The following is a 27,198-nucleotide window of genomic DNA, read 5'->3' on the forward strand; positions in this document are numbered from 1 at the left end:
AGTCCTACACTTGTTCAATTTGTAGATAAAATAAGCGAGTATTCTTCTTCGTTTGTAAATAATGCGATAATTCAATTTCAGAAGTAACACGGTTTCTGATTGGATTAAAAATTTCGTTTATCATCTCATAGACCAAATTTTGTAATGACTGTGACGTTATCAAACTTTTTTAATGAATTATTCGTTGAATTTTGGTACTTAAATTAAATCACTATGAATGACTGTTATATTTTTCGGTCTATTTGAAATAACCACAATACCCGTGGTGCATACTTTCAAATAACCTGCTACCTGGGACAACACGAAAAATATAACAGCGATTCCTTAAATAAAAATGATGAATTAGTGAACAATAGCCACGCCTAAAAGGTAAAAAGCAACCAAATACAAATAAAATATGAATAAAACTATTGAAAAATATGTCCAAATTTTCGGGCTGACCTTACGGCCTTCGACAGGGGCAAGAAAATATTGATTCCTTAAATATACGTGGTCAAACAAGTATTATCTGAAAAGAAAGCTAGCCCACGCAATACAATAACGTTTTTTTTTTTTTTTTTTTTTTTAATTTTTTCATATGAACCAGTGATACCCGTAGAAGATCGAAGTTGAATATAGGTATTTTTATTTCTTTTACAGTTTTACATTTAATAGATTATTTTTCGTCATAATTAAACATTTTAAATGTAAATTATGGATACTTTTTTTTGTTAAACGTACGGAACTAACACATATGTTTACTCAGTATTACAAGTTAACTTCCTGTCAAACAGAAATCTCAGTTTATCTAACAGCATATAGGCCAAAGTCGTGTTGTTTACCTCTAACATGAAGCAGATGTTACCTGTAAGAGGGCAAAGTTGAATACATAGATATTTTTATGAAAACTGATATATGTGTGTGTGTGTGTTACCATGACTACAGATTTTCCTGACAAAATAGAAAAGAATATTTATCTTTTTTTCATGGATCTCTATAACATAGGGTTTTGGAAAATATATACTTTTTACATGAAAAAATTGTTGGCTTTGCTTGTTTAAGTGTCTCAATATAGCTTTATTTCCACAAATTGCCATACAGTTATCTGCAGTGATCTATCTATATAGTTGGCCATAAGGTCAAACGGAAGAAAGCAAACTGCCGACAGCGTTGGAAAAGGGATTTACACAGAACCCTTTTAATTTTATGTATAAAAACCATATAATGGAAGTGAACAGTGGTTAATTTAATACTTTAATAAGTTCAGATTGTCTCTTGACAAATAAAATTGTGCAACAATGAACAATAATCATCATGCCACTTATAGCCAGATCCAGCTTTCATAATTGTGCAGTGCTGACTATTGTTTTCCGGTTGTCCGACGTTCCAATCAGTAAACTTCGGGAATGTTCGACTGTGTGGCCACTCCCACGCATTAGCCTTAGCTTCATCAGTCAGCCCAATGAAATAGTCTGTGGAATGATCTGAAATTCATTTTAACTTTGAAAACAAAGAGTTTCACTTGGTTTACAAGAAAAATAAAGTTTAAGTGTCAGTCTTTGTAAGAATCAGGCAGTGGGTAAAACATGGTATAAGATATACCACCAATTTGAAACGCTTATTTGACTATTTGCACCAACTAAATCACCAAGGAATAAAGACAAGATTTTACATATCACTTTTAAAATAATTTCATGGAAATGCCTATGATTATTTCAGGGGTCAATAACTCTGTCAAAAACGATAATTTTCTGACATTCTAATCACATATTTCCAAACATAATATCCATTGATGAAGAGTTAAAATAGTGGTCACATGGACTGAATTGCAAATACATGTATACTAAAAGATCGTTGTTTTTTTTACATGCATGGTTTAGATTGTTCTAATACTGCTTGATTCTTACACAGACTAGTACTGCAGTGAAAAACGAGACGCGCAAACATTGCTCTGTGCACATATGTACAAGTTGATGTGTAAAGCATTTTTTGTGCATTTTTTATCAATTTAGATCGAAGTTCAGAATTGATATATCAGTCGCCAGGGCCTTGAGATTTGTAAAGTCTGTTCGCATCTACAATTATCTTACAGTACCGCAGGAAAATGGTCCCATTGGCATACCCTAGTAAGGTTCAAATGCAGATAGTTAAGTCCAATTTATGGGTATTTCTAATTTAGTATGTTTAATTCCATGCTATTTACGCCAATAAACAACTTTAATTGCGAACTAGATATGTTGACTAATTTTGTTTGTGTTAACAACGATCCAATTGACCGCTTACTTTATCAGTATTTTATTTCTATGCATTTACCCGAATAAACCAATCGTTCATTATGTTAATATATTAAATAGATCGATTTGTTCAAATTGTCTACAAATGCTTTATTCTTAGACGCATAATAAACCATTTGATGTTTAGCTATAAATGAAAACCCTGCGAGATTCAAAATAGTCATGGAAATGGAAAAGAGAAATGCTGAGTACCAACTGGGAGAGCTGTCCAGATAATTTACGCAGGGTCTGGTGGATCTATATATTTATAATCAAAGTATTCTGAATACATTTATATGCAAATGTGTAGATGTGTAGAGCATTTTTATTAATTAAGCAACAGACTGACCGAGACGGCCTAAGTTACATTAATTTGGTTCAAAACCTTCTTCGTCAATCATTTCTAAAATTTGTGTACCTTAAGGTAATAACTTTGAAATACCTGACATAAATTAGATTTTATCGAGCCATTTATAGAGAGAAGAAGTCATATGGCCTATGACTGTAGCTTTTACGCAACCATTGAGTAAACGGCCGTTTTATGACAAAGTCCACTAAGTGACGTCATTAAATTCGATTCTAAGAGGTGAAAATAGAAGGAGCGATGACAATTAAGAAAAATATCTTAAGTGTTAGTCCCTGTAAGAATCAGGCAGTGGGTGAAAAATGGTATGAAAAACCCATCATTTGGATAGTGTAATTTGACTATTTGCACCATCAGAATCAAGGAAAAAAGACAAGGTTTTTCTTATCATGCTGGACCATTGAGTTACAATTTCATTGAAATGCATTGAAAATGAACATTTCAAGGGCAGATAACTCTGTCAAAAGCCTCATTTTTCTAAGATTCTAGTGAAAAATTTCTGCTATCAGATCGGTGGGTTTTGACGTGCATGTTTCCGGTTTTTCCCATTTTGCCTGATTCTTACAAACACTTACACTTAATATATACATTTTCATGAATATTCATACCATGGGAATTCCTAGATTTTAAGTGGTCCTTCAAAAATGTATTCATTTCTCTATCTGTTATTTCCGCAAGGTATCCATTGAGTGCCATGCAGTGAAGCTGTATGAAAAAAAAAACAGAATATAAAAATTCTATCTTTTAAACTGATCCTATATTTTTACACCTCTGCTACAATTAGTACTTGACTCCACCTCTTTATGTAAATTATTATGCTACAACGGAAGCATCTTTGCGGGTTTGTAATGTAGAAATCTTAACTATGTGGTAGCCTTTAGGTTTACCGAATAAGCGAAGAATAACTTTTGTTCAATTGGAACTATTTGGCAATTTCCGTGACACTTTTTAAAATAACTTCGGATGTAAACAGAAGAATACTACTGTCTACATGAATTGTTTGTCGGAAACGTAACAATCGTTCTATCCACTACGTAGTGTGAAACGTTTAGTTTGATATTAATAGGAATAAAGAACGGTCACTCCTCCAAGAATTTTGGAGCGAAAAGAGAAGTCTAGAAAGGATAAAGGTAAAAAAATCAACCAGTTAAAATATAATTTTAGAATCGACTTGGGAATATCCAGGACAGATTCACCCGCCACGGTTTTTCTTTTGTTTAACGAGAGAAAAAAAAGCAAAAAAAAATCATGTCCAAAATATTATTATACAGAGACAAAGCAAGGACAGATTCTGCATGCAAGGCTTAATTCGCATGAACAGTAGCTCCATTAACGAGCATCTGTTTCTGCAAATCTTGTAAACTCTCCAACCTGTTCATGTGGTCATGTCGAAATAACCTGTAATTTTCTTTTTAGGTGTCATAAGTACGATCAGTTTCGTAATTTGACTTTAAATACACTTAACTATCCTATCGATATAAATTTATTATTGTATGGGCTGATATTCTATCATTGGTTGAAAATATTCATATGTTTTCATTCCATTATACTGAAAAATTCCCAACGATGTTAGAACTGTCAAATTTGGGATGCAAATTTTTGGTCGTTCCCTCCGTGGGACTCGAACTCGTACCGCTGTGACATCTATGGCAACACCGCCTGCACAAAGTCCAGCGCCCTTGACCACTCGGCCAACTAGGCTATAAAAATATAGCTTTCGCTGGCCGGGTCATTCCTCCTCGTAGGATTAATCTAAGGCTGTAACTGCACAAAACAAAAACCAAAAAAAGTCAGATGCCCAAAAGAAGAGATTTCCTTTAGCCTTGTATTTTCTTGCGGTATTTTATTCATTTATTTTGTGACAACTTAGACCGGATTGTCGCTTCTTCTTTTTACTCATATAATGTGAGTGTGACGTAAAAAATATCACAATGGGATAACGCTAAACCCTGGGTAGTTGAACGTTCAATGACTCCTATACTAAGTGTATTAAAATATTAGTTAATTCGAATATAGTTTATAAGTTGGGTTTCAATATAAGTAGTTAAGGAGGGCTTCCTTTTTCTGACTGCAGATTCGATGCTTTAATATGACTAAATTAAACTGGATTCTCGCAGTAGATAAATTCAAATATACATAATTATATAAGTAGTTCTTCAGACTATTTATAACTATTTGTGTAGAAAACAATGTTTGCCGCACTGAAGCGTACCTCGACGAAAGCACCCGATATTGATTTTGTGAAAGCCTCAACAATTTAATAATCATACGTAAAGAAGCCTATTTATTACATTGTATCAATCGGAACTACTCGGCCATTTCAGCTGCACTAAAAATAATCTCTGATGCAGAAAGGAGATTTCTTTTTGCAAAAAATGACGGAATTCTAGTATACGCGAATCAAAGTAATTTTAGTTTTAGATGTAAAATTTTAGTTGGAATACACTAGAAATAAAGAACAAAAACTCATCCAAGAATTTTGGAGCGAAGCGAGGAGCTAAGAAAAAAGTAATGGTAAAAAATTAAACCAGTTTAACTACAATTTTAGAATCGGATCGGTCAAACTTCCGAGGTTTTGTTTTGTGTAGCTAGAATGGCTGAGGTGTCCCGATTGACATTGTATTTGCATGTTGTCCATATAAGGAAATAAACGGGGAGTTTTCCTTCTTTGTGTTGTGATGGGAGTAGTTTAACAATGAAATAACGTTTAAATCCTTGTGTTAAACCATGACTTACTTATATATTAAAAGAAAAAATATATTTTCGGTTTGATGATTTGATTGTAAGTTCAAAGGAAAAATTCCATATTTATGTTGCATTAGTTATATAAATCCCGCCTCTTTATGCAATTTGTTAGTGTACAATGTTGACGCACAGCTTCGCTTTTTGGTAATGAGTAGTAACCAGGTTTTGCTATTTTTTTTTTCGACGCAGTCAGTATAGTTTCGCTTTTCCCCCTTTGACCTTAAAGACGCAAGTCACCTGATCGCAATTCTGTTTTCCGATTGGCCAAATACTGATAACTTAGTCGCGTTTGAAAAAACTGTGTCGGAAATTGAAATTGCGTGCCATGTGTTATTTTCTTGAATGAAATAAAGAAAATTTTAAAGAACAAAGTTTTACTGCGTCGGCTATTTTTTTTAAAGATGGTACTTGTTTCACAATGTGGATGGCAGGGCTAATTAGCTAGCGAAGGGATATTTAATGAATTCGAGAGCGGTCTCCAGTCAGTGGTCTGGGCATAGGAGCGATTACCAAACGTACCGAAAAGGGAACAGATCCGTGGGACAGATTTATTTACCTGTGCATTTGTCCAGGTTTCTTTATCTTCTGAGAGCATGAAACACGAATCTTCCCATGGTATCCAATTATGACGACATGTTCTTGGTATGATCACTGTGCAAAATAGTTCAAAAGCATTTGAAAAAGCGATTACAAGACTATTATTAAGTAGCACTTCAGATAAGAATCATTCAAAATGTGATTCATGGATGTAATGCTTACATATTTTTATTTTCGATATTTTGTTTAAAATGTTATAGTAAAAAGAAATTAACGGATGGCTTTTTATCTGACCTTTGTTCTTATGAGATAAAAAATTATATAGATGGTACTGTATAATCAAAATTAAGGGAGACAACTTTGTAAATGACACCAAAATGTGGTAGAAACTGTTGGATTTGTAATGTGTATAATCCCATAAGAGCAGCCAGATTGGAATAATTAATAGTACATTTCATCATAAAGACCTATATAGCAACTTAATAACAAAAAAATAAAACATGTGTAGCTTTTTTTGGGGTGTATTACATATTTCAGAATTTTCATGATTCTTTCAAAGACTACTACTTATTTTTTTAATACAAATTAGGGATTATAAACAAACACATTTTATGAACGAACAAGAGATTCAATATGCTGGATTTCTTCAATTATTGCCACAAAAATGCCCTTAGAATCAGTAAATCTCGACACAAATACATACACTTCGTTTACAAATGGGGATAACTTTAAAACGAAAATATTAGCGAGTGGACAAAAATCAATATTTTGTAATATTAGAAAATGAACTTTTAATATTACAAAATAATTTTTTTTAATATTAGAAACGATTTTCTAATATTAGAAATTCATTTTGTAATATTAAAAATTCTTCTTTTTTAATATTACAAATTGAAATTTACTGATTTAGTAATATTATAAAATATCACACATTTTGTAATATTACCAATTGAATTTGTAATATTAGAAAATGAATTTTAGATATTAAAAATGAACTTGTAATATTAAAAAATCACTTTGCAATATTGCAAAATCAGTCATATTTTTTTAATATTACAAAATGATTTTCTAATATTAAAAAAATCGTCACTGAATAGGACGAATCCATTTTCTAAAACCAGAAAATCAATTTCTTATATTAAAAATCGGTTTTTAATGTTAGAAATTCAATTGAAATTTTAATATTAAAAAAGTGTTTTGTGATATTAGAAATCTAATTTGTAATATTAGAAAATGAATTTGTAATAATAAAAAAATATTTTTTCAATATTAGAAAACACTTATTTTCTTATATTACAAATTCATTTTCTAATATTATAAATTAATTTTCTAATATTAAAAATTCCTGATTAAGTAATGCTATAAAATTTCTCACATTTTGTAATATTAGAAGATGATTTTTTAATATTAGAAAATGATTTTATAATATTAGAAAATGAATTTGTAATATTAGAAAATCACTTTGCAATATTGCAAAATCAGTCACAATTTTTTAATAAAATGATTTTCTAATATTAAAAAATCGTAATTGAATACAACAAATCCATTTTCTTATATTAAGATTAAGATTTTATTGATACACTCAGACACAATTAAGGTAACATGAGGTCAATAATAAATATATAAATACACAATGACAGGAAGAATAAGTTGACAGAAAGTAATACAATAATCATAGAAAATATTTGTTAAGTTTGCTTACAAAAGTTGCAATATAAGATAACAATTTTACATGACAAAAAGTTAACATTCTTTTCATTTTATAAACACTGGGATTCACATAATAATACCTTGGTATGTATGTTTGTCTAAGCTGAACAATAGATTCATTATCACAGATAAATAGATAGTGGTACTCATCTCCTATACCATTCCTACACAGAGGACATATCCTCTCATGTCGAGGGGTCTTATTCCATCTACCCATTTCGATTGGTAGTTTTAGATTACATGTTCTTAATTTCGTAATATATTTTCTTTTTGACTCCGGCAGCCGTAAGAGGTAATTCTCGATGCCAAAATCTGTTTTAAAAGTTTCATAAAAATCCCCTTTAGATGAATTCACTATATTCGAAAACCAACTCTGAATAAACTGATCCCTAAAGCGGTTATACAAAACAGGCTTTAGAGTATTCCATTCAATGTGTAGTTGATTTGCAAATATGTATCCAAGACCAGTATTGTCAAATAAGGATCTGATGTGGGCAATCCATCTAAAGTTCATGCCTTCGTTAATGTTTAAAGCTAGCATCAACTTGTAAAGAATGCTACTAAGTTTTGTCTCATTCTTTAAAAGTCTACACCAGAACGAGACCATTCTCATATTTGCTCGAACATGTAATGGGTGACGTCCAAGTTCTCCATACACCATGAAGTTTGGGGTCGAAGGTCTGAGATTGAGTATCCTTTTACAAAAGTGTAGGTGCACTCTTTCAATTATCTCAAGATTCTCGTAACCCCAGACCTCAGATCCATAGAGTAAAATAGGTTCAACCAAGGAGTCAAATAGCTTAAGTTGCACATCTACAGGTATACTATGGTTTCTAATTTTTTTGAATATAGAAAACAAAGATTTTTGTGATTGCTCGACAAGTTTTTTTCTTGCATCGCTAAAATTGCCGTTAAATTTAAAAACAATACCACGGTATGTCAGCGAATCAACAATATCTAACTCTATACCATTTAGTTTAAATACAGGATTATTTCTGGATTTACGTTTGCTAAAAATAATAACTTTAGTTTTTGATACATTTACCGAAAGCTTCCATTTAGTACAAAATTCTTGAAAAATATCAAGTGCTTTCTGCATTCCTTCTTCAGATTCAGAAAAAATAACTGTATCATCAGCATATAACAATACAAAAATTTTAATTAAATGGTGAAGTGTGTTTTCAATTTTCTCTTTAATGACTGTCAATGGTAGAACATTAAGATCTTCAAAGTACTTTTCTAAGTCATTTAGAAATATTGAAAAAAGAAAAGGTGAAAGGTTTTCACCTTGTCTAACACCATTCAGACACAGAAAAAAATCAGAAGTCTGGTTGTTAAATGACACACAAGATTTAATATTATCATACATGTTATAGATTATTCGGAAACACTTTCCCTTGATACCATAATTTTGTAACTTTTTCCAAAGACCAACTCGCCATACAGTGTCGAAAGCTTTGCGAAAATCGACAAATGTGCAATATAATTTTTTACCATAAGTCAAATATAATGAAATCAGGGCATGCATAATAAAAATATTATCTGTGGTTGAGTAACCCTTCCTGAAGCCGGATTGACATTTAGAAATAATATCAAACTCACTAGAAAGAAAGTTTAATCTACTGTTGATAATTGATGTAAATAATTTACCTAAGCAGCTAATTAGTGTAATAGCTCGGTAATTATCTGGATCATTTGGATCACCTTTATTCTTGTATATCGGACGAATAATTCCATTTAACCAGGTATCTGGCACAATACCAGAATCAAACACAATATTAAAAAGTTTACAAAAAATAGAGACGAGATGCGGCGAGGAACATTTAAAATATTCATTTACAAATTCGTCGATACCTGAAGCTTTTCCATTCTTTAACCCTTTAATTGCTTCATTTACTTCATCTTCAGTTATCTCCCCATTAATAATTACATCATAAAGATCATTGTCGCATATGTTATCAAGGAAAGCGTCCGAATCATCTTCATCATCAACATCTTCACTGGTATCATTTAATTTCTTAAAGTATTCATATAATTTATCAATATCAATATTAGCATCTGTCTTATTTGAAAAGTTCATATTATTAAGTATTTTCCACATTTCTTTGGGATCAGATTTAGAGGTTTGTCTAAGTTTTGTTGCATTCTGCTCTTGAAAAAGTTCAAAACTTTTGTTCATAGCATTTCGAAACTCTTTTGCTTTTAGATTTAAGGTTACAGACCACCAATTCAACCAATGAGCATTTGGAACGTACGCAAAAATAGTCCTACGCAGAAATTACCCCTGTTCCTCATAGTGCTGTGAAAAAAGTTCTCATCTTATTTAAAAAATTGAAACAGTTTCTGAAAGGAAAAACATGTCTGTACATTTTATAGGTGCATTTTGCTTCTTGTGATGTGAAGCCTAATCTCCATAATGATTTTTAAATATACCCCTATCTTGTGAAAACACTTGGATTTCCCATGCTATTTATAGACCCTTCACTTCCGGTGACCAGTACTGCACTGCAAGTCTGCTAACCCCACATGCCATTCTGAGGATTGTGAGCTGACATATGTAGAATCATGCTGATATATAGTCATCTGCAGGTTAAAGTTAAGGTAAAGTCCAGAGAAGCCATTGAATATTGTGAAATTAGCATAGAAGCCTATGGGAAGTGGAATTAGTGGTTTTTAGCCTTAAGATGAAGCCATGGCAAAATGAAAAGTTTCTTGAAATAGCTTTAAACTACTTGAAGATCTTGTTAACTTTGCCATGAGAGGAATACACTACAAAAATCCTTCAAAATATGCATTTTTTTAAGTTATAGGTCCAAATTATGGAAAATTGGTCTTTTTGGCTGATTTTTATGTCCTATCTTGTAAAAAGTGTAGAAAATTTAGTAAAAATATCAAATATTAAACTTTGAGGGCTATATTTACCTAAATATGGTAGTAATAAGCACTTGAAATCAAGTTTTGTGTAGATTTGAGCAAAAATTAGGTTAGAAATGAGGAAAAACTCACTTTCATTACTGCGGTTAAGGCCATATAAGCATTCCCCTATGGCAACATGGAAAATCCATTATTGAGCACTTTTTTTGCTTTAGGTGCCCTTTACTGGTCATGTTTTAATGTGAAAACACTGTATTTACAAATTTAAAGCCAAATATATCACCTTTTGTGAAAATTTAAAGATTTAGGATTTTTGACATGTGATCAAGAAAAAGGGGGAGGCATGTCAGAAATAAATTTTTAAAAATAGACCAATTTCTCAGAAAATGATTACTTTTAAAACTATTTCTTCATTAATATTGTTAAAAAACAAGTTGTGATTGATATTTTTTATTTGAAAAGTCAGAAAAAGTTCTTTGCAAATATTTAATGCATTTCAGTATGGTAGAATATTTTCACTTTTTTGCTCGCACAACTTGGTTACCCTATATTTAAAAATCAAATATTTAAAAAAGTGCTTGTCACATTTCACTGAAACTTTGCAAATGCATTCAGTATGTGTGTAGGAAGATACCTGTATAGTTATTTATTTTTTCTAAGACAAAAAGTGACTCTTTAGGTTACAGACCACCAATTCAACCAATGAGCATTTGGAACGTACGCAAAAATAGTCCTACGCAGAAATTACCCCTGTTCCTCATAGTGCTGTGAAAAAAGTTCTCATCTTATTTAAAAAATTGAAACAGTTTCTGAAAGGAAAAACATGTCTGTACATTTTATAGGTGCATTTTGCTTCTTGTGATGTGAAGCCTAATCTCCATAATGATTTTTAAATATACCCCTATCTTGTGAAAACACTTGGATTTCCCATGCTATTTATAGACCCTTCACTTCCGGTGACCAGTACTGCACTGCAAGTCTGCTAACCCCACATGCCATTCTGAGGATTGTGAGCTGACATATGTAGAATCATGCTGATATATAGTCATCTGCAGGTTAAAGTTAAGGTAAAGTCCAGAGAAGCCATTGAATATTGTGAAATTAGCATAGAAGCCTATGGGAAGTGGAATTAGTGGTTTTTAGCCTTAATTCATTTTTGACTTGATCTGATTTATCATGTTTATATTTATCTCTGAGTTTATTAAATTCTTTGCGTTTTTCAGCACAAGTTTTATTAAACCATGGTTTTGACTTATTATGATCATTTAATCTCTTTTTAGGAGTGTGTGTCCCAAATGTATTTTTTGCATTATCAACAAAAATATTCTGAAGATCTAAAAACAAATCATCTATAACACCTTTGGTAATGGTTTCTATACAAACGGAGTTGACCTTTTCATCTAATTCTCTAATGCAATCATTTTCATCTGAATTAAGATTATTCACTAACTCTTTACTCTTCACCTGATTCCATTTAATAATTTGTTCCCCTTCACTAACTTTAGCACGATTATCATGCTTGTCATTTTTGGACAAGATAGTAAAGTGTATTCTATTGTGTATGTCAGAGAACATCAGGTGTAACATAATCTGGAAGTCGGGCGGTTCTTGCATTAAAGTCGCCAACTAGTGACACATACTTCGATTTTTGTGAAAAATTAATGATGTCATTTTCTAGTTCAATAAAAGAATTTTCAGACGAATAGACCGAATTTTCTGGAGGTATATAAACACAACCAAGATAAACTTTACTCTCCAGGTTTAGATTTAATTCTACCCATTGAACAACATCTGATTCTGAATCAATAAACTTAATAAGGTTAGATAAACACTTTTTGTAAATAATAATAATACCCCCAGATTTTCGTTTACACCCTTTCCGATTTTTACAATAAAAAAGATAATCGTTTGGTAAATCTATAGTATCAAGTTCGTCTAGTTTTATTTCAACAAAAATAAGTACATCATATTTTAGTATGAGTTCTGAAAAGTCAGGATTTAACAATTTCTATTTTAATCCACATACATTAAGATATGTAACATTTAGTTTTTTGTCGTAACAGTTTAATTCATTGGGATTTAAATGTCCAGTGTTATTGTTTACAGATGTTTCGTTGGTATTGATTGTGTCCGAGTGACTGTCCTATTTACTCAAGTCGACGTGGGGTCCCTCAGGGGTTGCGCTTTCATATGGTTTGCCATTTATCAAGATTTTGTCATACACCATTTTAGCGTTTATGCCTTGCCTTTTAAGTTGTTTGAGTTCTGGTAATAACGCTCTGCGTCTATTTGCAATTTCTGTTGGGTACTGCTGATTTACGGTGTAGCCTCTTTTTCCTTTAAGGGCCCTTGGTACAACTCTTAAAACTCGTTCATGATCACTATATTTTGTAAATCTAGCTATGATGTTCCTTGGTTTGTCATTGTTTCGCTGACCCAATCTATGAACATTTTGGAATTGTATGCCTTCCACGTTTTCAATATGAAGTTGTCTTTCTAGAAACTCACGAATTACCACCTCAGTATTTTCATCTTCATTGGTTTGTCTAATTCCACCAAATATCAGGTTATACTTCATAGAGTGACTTTGAAGTTTCAAAAAGTCTTCTCTCAAGTTATAGTTTTCAGCCTCAAGATATTGGTTTTGTCGTTCCAGCTCTTGAGTTCTGTCTTCTATTTCATGATGATGCTTTTCCTGTCTTGTAGTAATTTCACCTTGATTTTTCTGAGCCTGCTTTATATTGTCAATCTCACCTCTCATGTTGATGATATTTTCTTCCAGTGCATCAAATCTCCTGGAAATTGAGTCTAGAACATCAAGCTTCTGTAATTTTTCATGTAGGATAGATTCAAGATGTTGCATCTTTTGTGAGATTATATGAATATCTTTAACAATGTTTACAGATTGCATATTATCTAAAGTTGGTGGTGCACATACAGAGTATGTTTTGTTTGGATTCAATGATGTCATTTGAGGGATGTATTCTTTGTTCACAGTGTTTAGAGGAGGAGGTGGCGCTGGCTGTTGAGTATAATTATACTGTGGTGGTTGTATAATGTTTTGATTTGGTACAGGTGTACTATGTTGAATATGTGGTTGGACTGGTGTAGATTGAAACACAAGTTGCTGTGGCTGGACAGGGGATCCTGTTATGTTCAAATTAGGAGCTTTATATAAGGTCTCATGAGCTTGGGCTATAACATTTGAGGTCTCATTTTGTTGTTGTTGTTGTTGTATGGAGGCCGCCATATTTGACTTGAATGGTGGTGTCTCCCCTGAGTGGCTAAGATCGTTTTTCTTTCGCTTCTGGTTAGTTTTCGTACTCATTTAAATGTTCAGTTGATGTTCAAATGTTTAAAATACATCAATATCACTCTAAGCACTTATAACTCTTCATAAAACACACAAGAATAGTCTTTTTATGTACAGTGTATACTTCTGTCAACTCACTCATCCGCCATTTTTTTGAATTTCTAATATTAAAAAATAGTTTTTTTTATTAGAAATTCAATTAAATTTTTAATATTAATTTTTTTTAATATTAAAAAAAAAGTGTTTTGTGATATACGAAATCTAATTTGTAATATTAGAAAATGAATTTGTAATATTAAAAAATCATTTTTTAATATTAGAAAATGCTCATTTTTGTCCACTTTGGCTTGCCATAGAGAGCTCTAGGCGACGTGCACGTGCAAGTTAGTGAGGTGCAAAATGATGATCTACAAGATGCTGCGGAGAGAATGCAAAATAACAATAAGTGTTCCTAATAATTATTTTAAAACATAAACTATGCAGGGGCGTAGCTGCCTATACGCAAATACGCAGTTGCGTACTTTCGGAAAAAGTAACAAAAATAAAAACACACATTTTAAAGATGAAATAAAGGTTTTATGCAATGACAAATCCTTTTTAATACATAATGATACTCCAATATACACCATAAAGTAATTCGCGATATCAAAACCATCAATTCCGGAAATTTTGTACTTTTCCGCGACCCTCCCCCCCTCACAAAACCCCTCGCCGTAATTTTGCGTACAACTAAAACAGGCCTAGCTACGACTCTGCTATGTCTTGGACTTCTAGAGATATAAGTTAAATAGCAAAAGAAGATTGGGAGTACGTGCAATGACAACATCACATCGCAATAAATGTTGTACATCGATCCCTTTTACTTTCGTCCCACACTCAATTCCAAAGGCAAACATTATAAAAGGTTTGTAGGTAAAAAAACCAAACACATTTCTCTAATATTTATTCGATTTTCACACTTTCAGACCCAGTGTGAGAAAAAAAAACATCTCTCAGTAAATAGACAATTCTTTTCAGCCGATCAGTGCCTGAGAATTCGAATCTCTTTAGAGACGAGAAGTTGAGAATCATACATCGCAAACCTAAAAAATGGAAATCTCTGACACCCTCGGGTAAGATTGTTCTCTTATTGTTCTCGACAGAGCCTCGTTACAGAAGTTGGGTTTCTGAGATTTCTCCGTCTTGCACTTTCAGTGGTGTTAGATTCTCAACTTTTCTTCTCCAAAGAAATTCGAGTTCTCAGGCGCTGATTGGCCGAGAAGAAAAGGGCTATTGGTTGTTATCGAAAGCGGCGCCCTGATGTTTCTAACACTGTTGTTCCGTAACAATTGTTGATCTCATAGACAGACTCCGCCATGACAAAGATAACCAATGATGCCTGAACGGGATCTACTTTAACTTGTCGAATATGAAATATCTCACTTTTCGAGATATATCCATAATCAACTCACCATCGCTGTAGGATCAATATATAAGTTATAAAATAAAAAGTAAATTTTTGATCCCACCCTCTTTACCTAAAGGATCTAAAACTTTATGTATTGAGAATTACTTACACGTAGAACATGTGATAAAGAGGTTTACAAACAGAAACGATGGCGACTTTCTCCAGGCCATTATTGTCTTATCTTGCAGTGCAACTAGTTCAAGTCGTCACTTAAAATCAGATATAGATAGTTGGAAGTATACATTTAAGTGTAAGGCTTTGTAAGAATTAGGCGAAATGGGAAAAATCAGAAGCATGCATATCAAAACTCCGCCAATTTGACAATATAATTTCACTCAAAGATGCTGCTTGTATTTGAGAAGACTATTAATCGATCTCTGCATCATTGACTTTGCTCGTAATTTTTTCAATAGAATTTTAGAAAACTGTTAATTTAACCGACTTATCTGCCCTTGAAATATTGATTCTTCAGCGCATTTCAATGTGTTATAATTATAACTCAATTTACCAAAACGTTTTTTTCCTTAATTCTGATGTTGCAAATTGTCAAATTAAACTTTTAAAATGGTGTGTGTGTTTTTGTTTTAATGTTTCACACACTGTCTGATTCTTACAGGGACAGACACTAAATATTTCCATAATTTTGATACACTTTTACCAGGGAAAAAGACAAAACATTAGGAATAACTCAAATTATTTACAAATTACATGCAGAGGCACAAGAAATCACCGTAATCCCAGTAACTATTGAAGCATGGACCTTATTCGCCGTTATTTCATGATTTTGTTTTTTTTTTCAATTCTTTTTTCAAACGGTAAATTCAAAGAAGGATATCGATAGCACGGGCCGAGTTGTCTGGTTTCAAGGACTGGGTCCCAAATACAATTTCCTTGCCTTGGCATAATTGTAGTATCCAAGCAATACTGTCATAGAACTCATTCAACACGGACTGGGTTGTCTTGTATGACGATCCGAATTGTCTTATATGACGGTCCGAGTTGTCTTAAGTGACGGCCCGAGTCACTGAATATACAGTCAGAGTGGTCCGGAGACACGGGGCGAGTGGTCCTGGACCGAGTTTTCCGCGGGCCGAATTTTCCAGTTTCCATTCGGCGGTTGGTTTTCGCGAAACAATCATCGATTTACTCACAACATTGTGTATAATGTCAAATCCGAGATAAACCGAAAGTGGAAAACTGCAACAAGGCGAACAAGAAAGGAGTTACGAGGGAACTTACTTTACTTAGAAAAGAGAATACGAGATTTGAAACTATTTTTAATGCAGACAAAACATATTGAACATTGCACGAACGTAAAGAAAAATACAAAAAAAAATATTATCTTACAGATACCACACATAAAGCATATGAATTTGTAAAATAAATGAAAACTTAGGTATAAGACAATCACAATGTACATTAAACTTGTTTTTGATGATATAATGCCATTATCTGATGTCAAGCTACCTATGGGATTGTATTAGCGTTTTCCTGGAAAACACACCTAAAAAGGAAGGATTCATTTCATTGGAACAACTTCCCCATATTGAATGTTTTTGGACGCACAATTTTTATTCGAAAATATTTTAAGGTGTTTCTTTACAATACCTCTTCTCTGATTTCCATGTTTAACTGTAGATTAAAAATACTGTGATACATTTTTTTGATACTATGAGCTTCTCAGCCTACGAAGAGCATATGCTTATATCTTTTTTATATTTCCAGGAAGAGTGCTGGCATAGGCATGTGCATCGAGAAAAGCACAATATTTGGGATACCACATGTATTCAGCCTGGGGAATTAGCAATGTATATCATTAAGCAGGAACGTAAGCAGGGACGTAGCACCTGGTTCGACCGGTAGTGCTGGAGCCGTTCGAATATTTTTTTATTGGTAGGCCATGCAGTAACTACATTTCTTGTAAAAAAAAAACTCGGTATTTTACTCCGTAACTGAATTAAAGCAAATTCAAACAGATGTTATCGCCGTACCAATCGAAATTTGGGTGCTTCGCCTTTGTTAAGTGATGTAAATATAAAACTACAATATAGTATGAAACGTATTGATTATACTCAAAGGAAATTATCAAAATCTACAAATGATGCAAGAATATACATACAATAATAAACATTTCTCTATACAAAAAAGGTGACAGACAAATTCTCATAAAAATATTACTCGTATAAAAATTTGATATGTGGTATGATTGCTAATGAGACAGTCATACAACCAAAAAACCCAACAACGAACAATAAACTTATACGGGTCACCACACGGTCTTCATTGATGGGACAAACCCATACCATAAAGCAAGTTGTGAAAGGCAAAAACATAAATGAGGTAAAAATATTCACAAAAGACGAAAATCGACCTATTATATAGAAAAAAAAACGTAAAACGAATAATATAAAACATTGAAAATCGCTGGACTACAGGTTACTGGCTTGGGAAAGGCACATAAAGGAACGGGGTTAAATGTGTTATTGAGCCCTTATCCCCCCTTTTGGGAGGGTGGTGGGAAAATATAACGAAGTATAAAATCTGTTGAATTCTGATTTAATTCTATAGATCGATGCAGAATATAAGCACTTTAAGTGTAAGTATTTGTAAGAATTAGGCAAAATGGGAAAAATCAGAAACATACATGTCACAACCCCATCGATCTGACAATGTAATATCACTCAAGGATACTACCGCTATTTGAAAAGACCATTATTTGATCTGGATCACTGGCTTTGCGCAAAAATTTTCAGAAGAATGTTAGACAGAGTTATCTGTCCTGGAAATGTTCATTTTCAGTGCATTTCATTGAAAGTGGACCGTGTGGACCAGCATGACAAGGAAAATCTTGTTGGTTTTCCTTGATTCTTATTGTGTAAATAGTCAAATTACACTATCAAAATGACGTTTTTTTTAAACCATGTTTCACCTACTGACTGATTCTTACAGGGACCGACACTTAAAAGAGTAATCTTACAATGCTAGCAAATTTGAAAGGGTTTCCACAAGGATTATGGATAAGAGGGTTTATAGGCTATCAGTCACTAATTTTTGCCCACATTGTACAAAAAAAAATGACCGTTAGGAAATTTCCCAAATAAAAAGGAATCCGCGAAAGATAACATTCATCTACTAGTATAATGACCGCTTGTTTCAAGATAGTTGACATATAGTAGCACTAACTAGCAATGAAGTAGTACTTTTTATTGCCATGAATAGGCATACATGTACACGGAAAAATAACTTCGGTCTGGTGAAGCGATGTCCATGTCAACCTTTTATGAGCAACTCGGCGGGTGTTTCTATGACGATATCGTTTTTGTGTGTCACAGGTATTCAATTGATCAGGCATTGAGTTGTGTCCAGACCATTCATTTTTCTACATACTCAGTTTGTGAAAGCCACTCTTTCGTTTTTTTTATCGATTTTCGGTGAAGGACAGCCCAGTGAAGACAGGGGCACGTGATCATTTCTTCACTGACAAAGCCAGCCACTCAAAAACGAGCTAAAAAAGTAGTTCTGGCAAAATTCAGTAAGGTATTTCATACTTCAGAAAACTCACATTTTTGGGGGGTATTAAACCACTTCCACTATGCAATAATTAATTTTACTGAAGAGTGCCTATTGACGTACTTTAAAAAGGCGCACATTTTCCCACGGCCGCATTAATTTGTTTCACTTTGCAACGTAATTCATTCAGTGGTTTACTACGAAAGTGAGATTTGTAAAAAAACGAAAGAAATCAGTTCTTGTACTCGTGTATAATGAAGATCTGGGATATCTTCCACTCGTGTGCGAAATTCTACGTCTTTTCATCGTTCTGCTACGCGAAAAGATGAAATTTCTTACACTCGTGAAAGACATCCCAGACCTTCACTACACACTCGTTTAAGAACCTTATATATTTGAGTTGAATAAAAAAAAATGTTATCATACATTTTCTTATAATGTAATATTTGTGCAATCCTCTAAACTTACATATGTTTGTTTGTTAGGGCTGCATCGTATATGGCACTGAAGAAGGTCATTAGTTCACCGAAAATTTTGCTGATTGTATGTGTTGTTATCATCGTGTAATTAATTTGAGATAAATACTGTAATCTGATTGGTTAAAATAATTTTGTTATATCTCAATGGATAAAAAAATATTGACACGCCCCTATTCAGTTAAATTCAGAGCTACTTTTCTCGTGTTTAAAGATAAAAATATGTTTTGAAATTATTTATAAGAATTGGCTACGATAAAAATTTTGTCTATTGAAAAATAACATAAATTTTCTATATGCATATTGTTTATTGCGCGAAGTGCAATCAACAAAATATGCACATGGAAAATTTGTTATTTTTCAATGGACAATTTTTTTATTATTGCCAGTTTTTATAAATCTATCTATCTATCTATCTATCTATCTATCTATCTATCTATCTATCTATCTATCTATCTATCTATCTCTTAAAACTATCAATCACAATAAATCTTTTTTGTGTTAGTGTATCGAGTTGATCAATTCCATACCATTTAGCAATTATCCTGAAAAATAAATAAGTAGAATATAGTATACTATTTAAAAGTTATTATGCACATACAAACTGCATCTGAGGATGTTGTACTAGACTACCCTATGAAAGAAGGATATCGCCCTATACATTTAATAGGAAGAATAATATATCTGAAAAAAATATCATTAAATAAAAACATAGAACAAATCAATCAAAGAGCTTGTTAAAATCAAGTTGAAAGAGTAACCAAGGGAACCAAACTACCAATAGAAAGCAGCAGATGGCAAAATATAGAGCGTAATCAACGAACATGCCCTGTATGCAGAGAGCCATTGGTGATGAATACCACTACCTGATGGAATGTTCAAATTTTCGAAACGATAGAAAGCTTTACATTGATACAAAATTCATATTTAACTGTAATATTTTAAAATTCAGTGTTGTTATGAATCAAAAACAGCAATCAAAACTAAGAAAATTGTGCAAATTCATTAGAATTATAAATGACACTCTGGATTCTCTCTGACTTCTAAAAAACTATGATTGTATTTCCCTCCGCAACTGTACAACTCAATGCAATTTGTAATAATATGTTTTTCTGCATACCTTTGTACTACATCGGTTTTATCTGAATAAATTATATATATAGTAACCAAGGGAACCAAGATTCTAGCCGAAATTACTATAAGAAATTATGAACCTGCTCTTTCTGGAATATCCATTCAGATGTTGAATAAGGTGAGTAACACTTTACGTCGTTGATGACAGGAATATCAGTAACATGTGCGTACGAAACAATCACATTGGCACTTGCTTTAACTCCATTCCCTAACCTTATTGTACGGCTGTTCCAAGTTATCCAGAAATCTTTATAGATATTACAGTCAAGTACAGGCGGTTTAGAAGCGTATGCTGTAGTGCCTCCGGGTAAATGACATTCTATATCTATAAATCGGTTGCTGGCAAGCCCTATTGCTACACTATGAACATTGGAGTGTCCATTTCGCAATGTGATATAGACTTGGTCACAAGATTTAACCTTAAAATAAAGCAAATGTTTGTCTGGTGTGCTCTTCATGATGAATTGATCCATTTTCACAGGGTGTTTGGAATCTATAATAGTAAACGTTTCAGAATCTAGAGAAAAAACAAAGAAAAAGAAATAAAGCGTTAAATTGTCAAAGCATTTAACATATATTTAACTATTACACAACTTGACCGTCTGCGTTTTTTCTTCAGTTCACAACCATAAATATACAGTGCAATGTGTCCTTTCGTCTTCACAAAATAACATGATTACATCGAAATAATTGAATATTTGCAAAACTTCAAAATTAAGGCGTTAACCTGATAAAATCTAGCTTTGTTTTTGTTCTTAATCATTTGAATTAGGAAAACAAAGACACTAGGCAAAATGCTTCAAAACATGTTTTTCGACATGAATTATTTGAACAAAAATTCCATAGTAGCAACATACGAAAAACAAATAAAAGTCATCATTATATATTATACTGTTAAAGAACAAATTTCTCGGGTTTATATTGCAACAATGTCTTTTAAGATTTGCCCACGGAAGACATAAATCACTTTTATTCTTTTTAGTTTAATTTGTTTTATACAGAATTGCCTGCTTAAATTTCTGCGATTTTATCATTTAAGTAAGGATTTTAGTTTTGCGATTTTGAGAAAACTCCCACATCATTTATGTCAAAAATTCCAAATAGCGATTAACAACAGCGGCTTTTATGTCCGTCGGATTTTTGGCAATAATGAAACAATATTGCAATGATTTCTTGATTTTAAATTCATCTATTTATTTGAAGTCTCTGTTTCACCTAGTGGCAGAGCCACAGTGATCTAACCTACAACTTCCCAACTGAATAAAAAATTTAAAAAATTCTAATTGTACACTGCCAAAAGTGCCACGATTGACAATCAAATTTTATCAAATGAATCGAACGTAATATGATTCTCATATGTTTCAGTTTGTATAAGATGATCAAATGATAATTAAACGTTTTCACAATCATTTAAGAATTTAAGGTAGCATGACAATGTTTACATATGTTTGTTTGTTTGTTGGGGTTTAACGTCCGAGCAGCAATATTTCAGCTATATTCAGACAATGAACATGAAATGGATGATAAAATGAGCATGAAATGAAAAAAAAGAAAGGATGGGTCACAAGGATAATAGGGTCGACAAATTTTAATTGCCACTGGAAAAAGGGGTGGGTGGGTAAGGTCGGGCAATTTAGCCTCCTGTGGCGGAGCGCAAAGGTTCCTACTCCTATCGAATACCACAGCAGGGTTCTTTAACGGGCGAGGAACGTGGCATCTTTCCCAACACGGTGCACCACTATGGTTTGCGGTCAGGTTTTCCGTATTATAGCCTGACAACCCCAGCATGTAACACGCCAGGGGTACCCCATTCCACCACCTGGGGCACACATCCCAGTTGCTCTGTGGGCAGAGCGCCAAGCCCCCGGCTAGGTTTCTGAGCACTATTTAGTCGCCTTATACGACAAGCTTAGCGCTGCTGCAGGCCTATTCTTTTAACACCCGGACCTGCACGGGGTTGTTTACATATGAGAATATATGATAACCGTATCAGTATTATAGGCGATATATGAGAACTGTATTATATATGGCACATTTGGTGGTGTAGTAAGAATATATCATGACTGACTACATGACAGGGCCTTGTAATGAGTTTTATGTTCAGGAGGACTGAGTGTTACAAAAAAATAAACATACCGAAGAATATTCTTAACTTCCATGGTTACCCTAGTTTAATTCCTGGAAATTCACGACCTCATAGATAGTCATTGATTCTAGATTTTTGACCAGTGTACGGGTGAAGACAATGGGCTGCAATTCTTTTCTATAAAAAAATTGTCGTATCAAGGTTACAGACCACCAATTCAACCAATGAGCATTTGGAACGTATGCAAAAATAGTCCTACGCAGAAATTACCCCTGTTCCCTATAGTGCTGTGAAAAAAGTTCTCATCTTATATAAAAAATTTAAACAGTTTCTGAAAGGAATAACATTTCTGTACATTTTATAGATGCATTTTGCTTCTTATGATGTGAAGACTAATCTCCATAATGGTTTCTAAATATACCCCTATCTTGTGAAAACACTGGGATTTCCCATGCTATTTATAGACCCTTCACTTCCGGTGACCAGTACTGCACTGCAAGTCTGCTAACCCCACATGCCATTCTGAGGATTGTGAGCTGACATATGTAGAATCATGCTGATATATAGTCCTCTGCAGGTTAAAGTTAAGGTAAAGTCCAGAGAAGCCATTGAATATTGTGAAATTAGCATAGAAGCTAATGGGAAGTGGAATTAGTGGTTTCTAGCCTTAAGCTGAAGCCATGGCAAAATGAAAAGTTTCTTGGAATAGCTTTAAACTACTTGAAGATCTTGTAAACTTTGCCATGAGAGGAATACACACAAAAATCCTTCAAAATATGCATTTTTTTAAGTTATAGATCAATTATGGAAAACTGGTCTTTTTGGCTGATTTTTATGTCTTATCTTGTAAAAAATGTAGAAAATTTAGTAATTATATCAAATATTAAACTTTGAGGGCTACATTTACCTCAATATGGTGGTAATCAGCACTTGAAATCAAGTTTTGTGTATATTTGAGGAAAAATTTGGTTAGAAATGAGGAAAAACTCACTTTCATTACTGCGGTTAAGGATGTATAAGCATTTCCTTATGGCAACATGGAAAATCCATTTTTGAGTACTTTTTTTTTGCTTTAGGTGCCCTTTACTGGTCGTGTTTTAATGTGAAAACACTGTATTTACAAATTTAAAGCCAAATATATCACCTTTTGTGAAAATTTATAGATTTAGGGTTTTTGACATGTGATCAAGAAAAAGGGGGAGGCATGTCAGACATAAATTTTCAAAAAAAGACCAATTTTTCAGAAAATGATTACTTTTAAAGGTTATCTCTTTATTAATATTGTTAAAAAACAAGTCATGATTGATTTGTTTTATTTGGAAAGTCAGAAAAAGTTCTTTGCAAATATTTAATGCATTTAAGTATGGTAGAATATTGCCACTTTTTTGCCTGCGCAACTTGGTTACCCTATATTTAAAAATCAAATATTTAAAAAAGTGCTTGTCACATTTCACTGAAACTTTGCAAATGCATTCAGTATGTGAATAGGAAGATACTTGTATAATTATTTATTTTTTCTAAGACAGAAAGTGACTCTTTAGGTTACACACCACCAATTCAACCAATGAGCATTTGGAACGTATGCAAAAATAGTCCTACGCAGAAATTACCCCTGTTCCTCATAGTGCTGTGAAAAAAGTTCTCATCTTATATAAAAAATTTAAACAGTTTCTGAAAGGAATAACATTTCTGTACATTTTATAGATGCATTTTGCTTCTTATGATGTGAAGCCTAATCTCCATAATGGTTTCTAAATATACCCCTATCTTGTGAAAACACTGGGATTTCCCATGCTATTTATAGACCCTTCACTTCCGGTGACCAGTACTGCACTGCAAGTCTGCTAACCCCACATGCCATTCTGAGGATTGTGAGCTGACATATGTAGAATCATGCTGATATATAGTACTCTGCAGGTTAAAGTTAAGGTAAAGTCCAGAGAAGCCATTGAATATTGTGAAATTAGCATAGAAGCCTATGGGAAGTGGAATTAGTGGTTTCTAGCCTTAAGAATCCGAACTCAAAATGTGTGTCAACCTGACTTCAAATGACCAAAATCTATGTTCAAGACATACACCTGGAAGATATAGACTTAGTACCAGTGTACCCCACTCATCAACACAAGTATGATTTTAAGTTATCCTTTTATCCCCGATTTACGAATCTTTGGTGGCCAAAAAATAAAATGAAACATTTTTTGTATTTTTGGGCTACTTTTTATACCTGGCTGAGGCAAAAATCCATTTTTTACGTTTTTTAAATCTTTTTTTAGCTCATTTGGATGCCAAGACACTGTACAAGTGTACTGTATTAAACAAAGGCTTATTATAACTACGATAGTATAAAAAATGACAATAACGGGGGAGGATATAGAAGATAGAAGAAATTCTGAAATTCTGAAAATTCCCATTTTTAAGATTTCATAATAATTGTAATAATTGTAAGCCTTGAATCGATCAGTTATGTTGGATACATCATTTTTCCTTATTATATTTTGAACACTCTTTCTTAAAAAATATTTTTTCGTGGTTTATTTATGTAGACCAACAAATTATCTAAAATATACATTGAATGATACCAAAAACTTCGTAGAGTCGAATATATGCGACTTTTTTTACGGGGACCCCGAAAATCTCATTTTTTTGCATTGTTGATAAATTCTTACTTCGTTTACTTCTAAAGTTGCCATAAGCCATCAAAAGAACCACAGAAGTATTAATTGTGATGAAAATAAACAGAAAATTCCAAATAAGCCAATGTTTTTTTTACTGAAGTATAAATACTCTAGTGATTTTGACATTGAAATATATGTCAATTTTAGCGATTTTTTTGTAGGGTAGGGGTAAGTTTTCTTCATTTCACCCCAAAACCCTAAGTGTTACCCCACCTTCCTTGGTAACGTTTTGAAGCCTGAACATCGGGCTACATGATGATACCTATATGTATTCAGCTTATTTACACATACTGTCCAAATAAGACTTGGACGCTCGAACAACTGAGACACCAAAATATTGGCTTTTTGATCCAGTGGGATTCAAATATAGGCTTATACCGAAAAAAAGAATCCATGAAAATTCTTCGGCGATTGGGTGGTATAAAGGTACCTGCAATTTGAATTGAACCTGAAAAAAACTTTTAAATTAACTCTAGATAAGCGTCTGAATTATGAGTGCTTATTCCTTGGTAAAGTTTCAGAAGAGGACGAAAGGTCTGTCATTAACAAGTACTAAACATCATAACACCTGAAATATATTTCTTTTATCGAGCAATTTAATGATTGCATTACTTGTCAACAAGATGCGTTTCTTTTACGTTCGATTAAAAACCATCATATTTTTATAGATACCTTTTCTGACTTTTCTGCCACATTTACGTAAAACCATATTACTGTTAGAATCTTCAAATTTCGTATTATAAACAGCATCAGATAGTATACAATTGCCAGTTACTGGATTGAAGACTCCATACAAACAATCAAAGGCTGTCCAACATACCACAGCACATTCCGAGACCGTGGAAACAACCACTGGTTTTCTAGTTGTCTCCAACGAAGCAATAGTCTTTTTATTTTCTATTGAAAACATGTTTGTCACATTACATTCCACAGCATTCATCAGAACCGAAAAATAAACGGAAATGCTCCAGATAAGATACATTGTGATAGAATGAATTTACTTAACAATTAGTATTAAATATCTGTCATTAAGCGTTATTAGAGATATAAATTCTTGAACAGCTCCAGTTCCACACTTTGACGTTCCTCCGCTACACTTGAATGGTAGAAATTTTGTTGGCAAGCAAAGCGAACAATGCGCCAGAATTTGATAAGGACATTATCTTCCAATAAACTAGATGCTCATTTTATGGCGTTCCCAAGGCAATATGACAACGTCGTTGTGTTTATGTTATGGTTGCCTTAAATGAACAGGAACTACACTAGTACTGTACAATACACGTATTTCCGAAACATTATATTCGAATCCAAAACGCTTTTTGAAAACTACTGATGAAAACTTTTCACAACTTATTTGCTTCGATGTGAACAATAGATGAAATATTACTAAGCTAATTTGAAATAAAAAAGAATGCACGCACACAACAATAGTTATAAAATATTAATACATGCACTTTACTTTTTCTTTTTTATTATTTAAATGTAGCATTGCTAGGGATTTTAAATCGATAATACGACGGTGTCTCCTTCTCTTACTAACCGCTGCAGACAGGCCTTTCACAATTCTCGGTCGTAATTCAAATCATACGTCGTTAGACAATCGGAACGTTGAGTAAAAATCATTTAAATTTTCTCAACTTTGCAAGATTCTTGCATTTTTAAGAGGGCTGGCTGAAGCGTCTAGAGTGAATTTCGAACGTCAGACGCTGTTCGGAGTTTTAAGTTGTCTCACAAATAAATGTTGGTTTGAAACTTACTAAAATGGTAAGAATGAAATGAAATTACATAGAAAACAATAGAAACTTATAAAATAAAACGATATACATGTAAAAATGTTTCATCTGTTCATAATTTAGTTTATAAGTTTCGGAACTTCGTATAGACATTCCGATTAATCAACTTTTGACATAGCAAAATCTTTGTTCTTTCTGGTACCAAACATGTGAGGGGTAGAATAGTATTTGGCGTCGATATAATTAGGTCTTCCCAGCCTGGTTTCTACATGGACAGACTTTAAATAAGTGTAACAACAAAGTTACTGAACACTAATCCAATCCATAATCAAGTCAAGACCA

The 27,198-nt window shown here is 33.0% G+C and overlaps 2 protein-coding genes across 3 annotated transcripts; both read right to left on the bottom strand.

The window, feature by feature from the left end:
- Positions 1-1,220: 1,220 nt before the first annotated feature.
- LOC148602745 (C-type lectin-like) lies at positions 1,221-15,475 on the bottom strand. The gene is made up of 4 exons (XM_088552284.1): positions 15,352-15,475; positions 5,918-6,012; positions 3,225-3,321; positions 1,221-1,463 (listed from the first exon to the last, which is right to left on the bottom strand). Exons 1-4 carry the CDS (start codon positions 15,410-15,412, stop codon positions 1,243-1,245), a joined length of 474 nt encoding a protein of 157 aa, XP_088408410.1. The 5' UTR covers positions 15,413-15,475; the 3' UTR covers positions 1,221-1,242.
- Positions 15,476-16,531: 1,056 nt separating this feature from the next.
- LOC148602746 (uncharacterized) lies at positions 16,532-26,486 on the bottom strand. 2 transcript variants are annotated; one of them, XM_088553082.1, is made up of 3 exons: positions 25,796-26,486; positions 20,443-20,855; positions 16,532-19,773 (listed from the first exon to the last, which is right to left on the bottom strand). In XM_088553082.1, exons 1-3 carry the CDS (start codon positions 26,103-26,105, stop codon positions 19,762-19,764), a joined length of 735 nt encoding a protein of 244 aa, XP_088409208.1. In that variant the 5' UTR covers positions 26,106-26,486; the 3' UTR covers positions 16,532-19,761. The 2 variants fall into 2 exon arrangements, with proteins under 2 accessions (XP_088409208.1, XP_088409207.1); XM_088553081.1 differs by having other exon boundaries at positions 20,443-20,879.
- Positions 26,487-27,198: the final 712 nt, after the last annotated feature.

Source organism: Perna viridis, chromosome 11, assembly GCF_037379345.1.
Source record: "Perna viridis isolate PV_CMFRI_1.1 ecotype Kerala chromosome 11, ASM3737934v1, whole genome shotgun sequence".
Taxonomy (NCBI): domain Eukaryota; kingdom Metazoa; phylum Mollusca; class Bivalvia; order Mytilida; family Mytilidae; genus Perna; species Perna viridis.

Coding starts and splice junctions, on each gene's coding strand:
- LOC148602745 (XM_088552284.1), bottom strand. CDS start 15,412: ATGGCCTGGAGAAAGTCGCCATCGTTTCTGTTTGTAAACCTCTTTATC. Junction 6,013..15,351: donor CTTTATCACATGTTCTACGT/GTAAGTAATTCT, acceptor TATTTTGCACAG/TGATCATACCAAGAACATGT. Junction 3,322..5,917: donor AAACCTGGACAAATGCACAG/GTAAATAAATCT, acceptor TTTTTCATACAG/CTTCACTGCATGGCACTCAA.
- LOC148602746 (XM_088553081.1), bottom strand. CDS start 26,105: ATGTATCTTATCTGGAGCATTTCCGTTTATTTTTCGGTTCTGATGAAT. Junction 20,880..25,795: donor TGGCAGAAAAGTCAGAAAAG/GTATCTATAAAA, acceptor TTTTTTCTCTAG/ATTCTGAAACGTTTACTATT.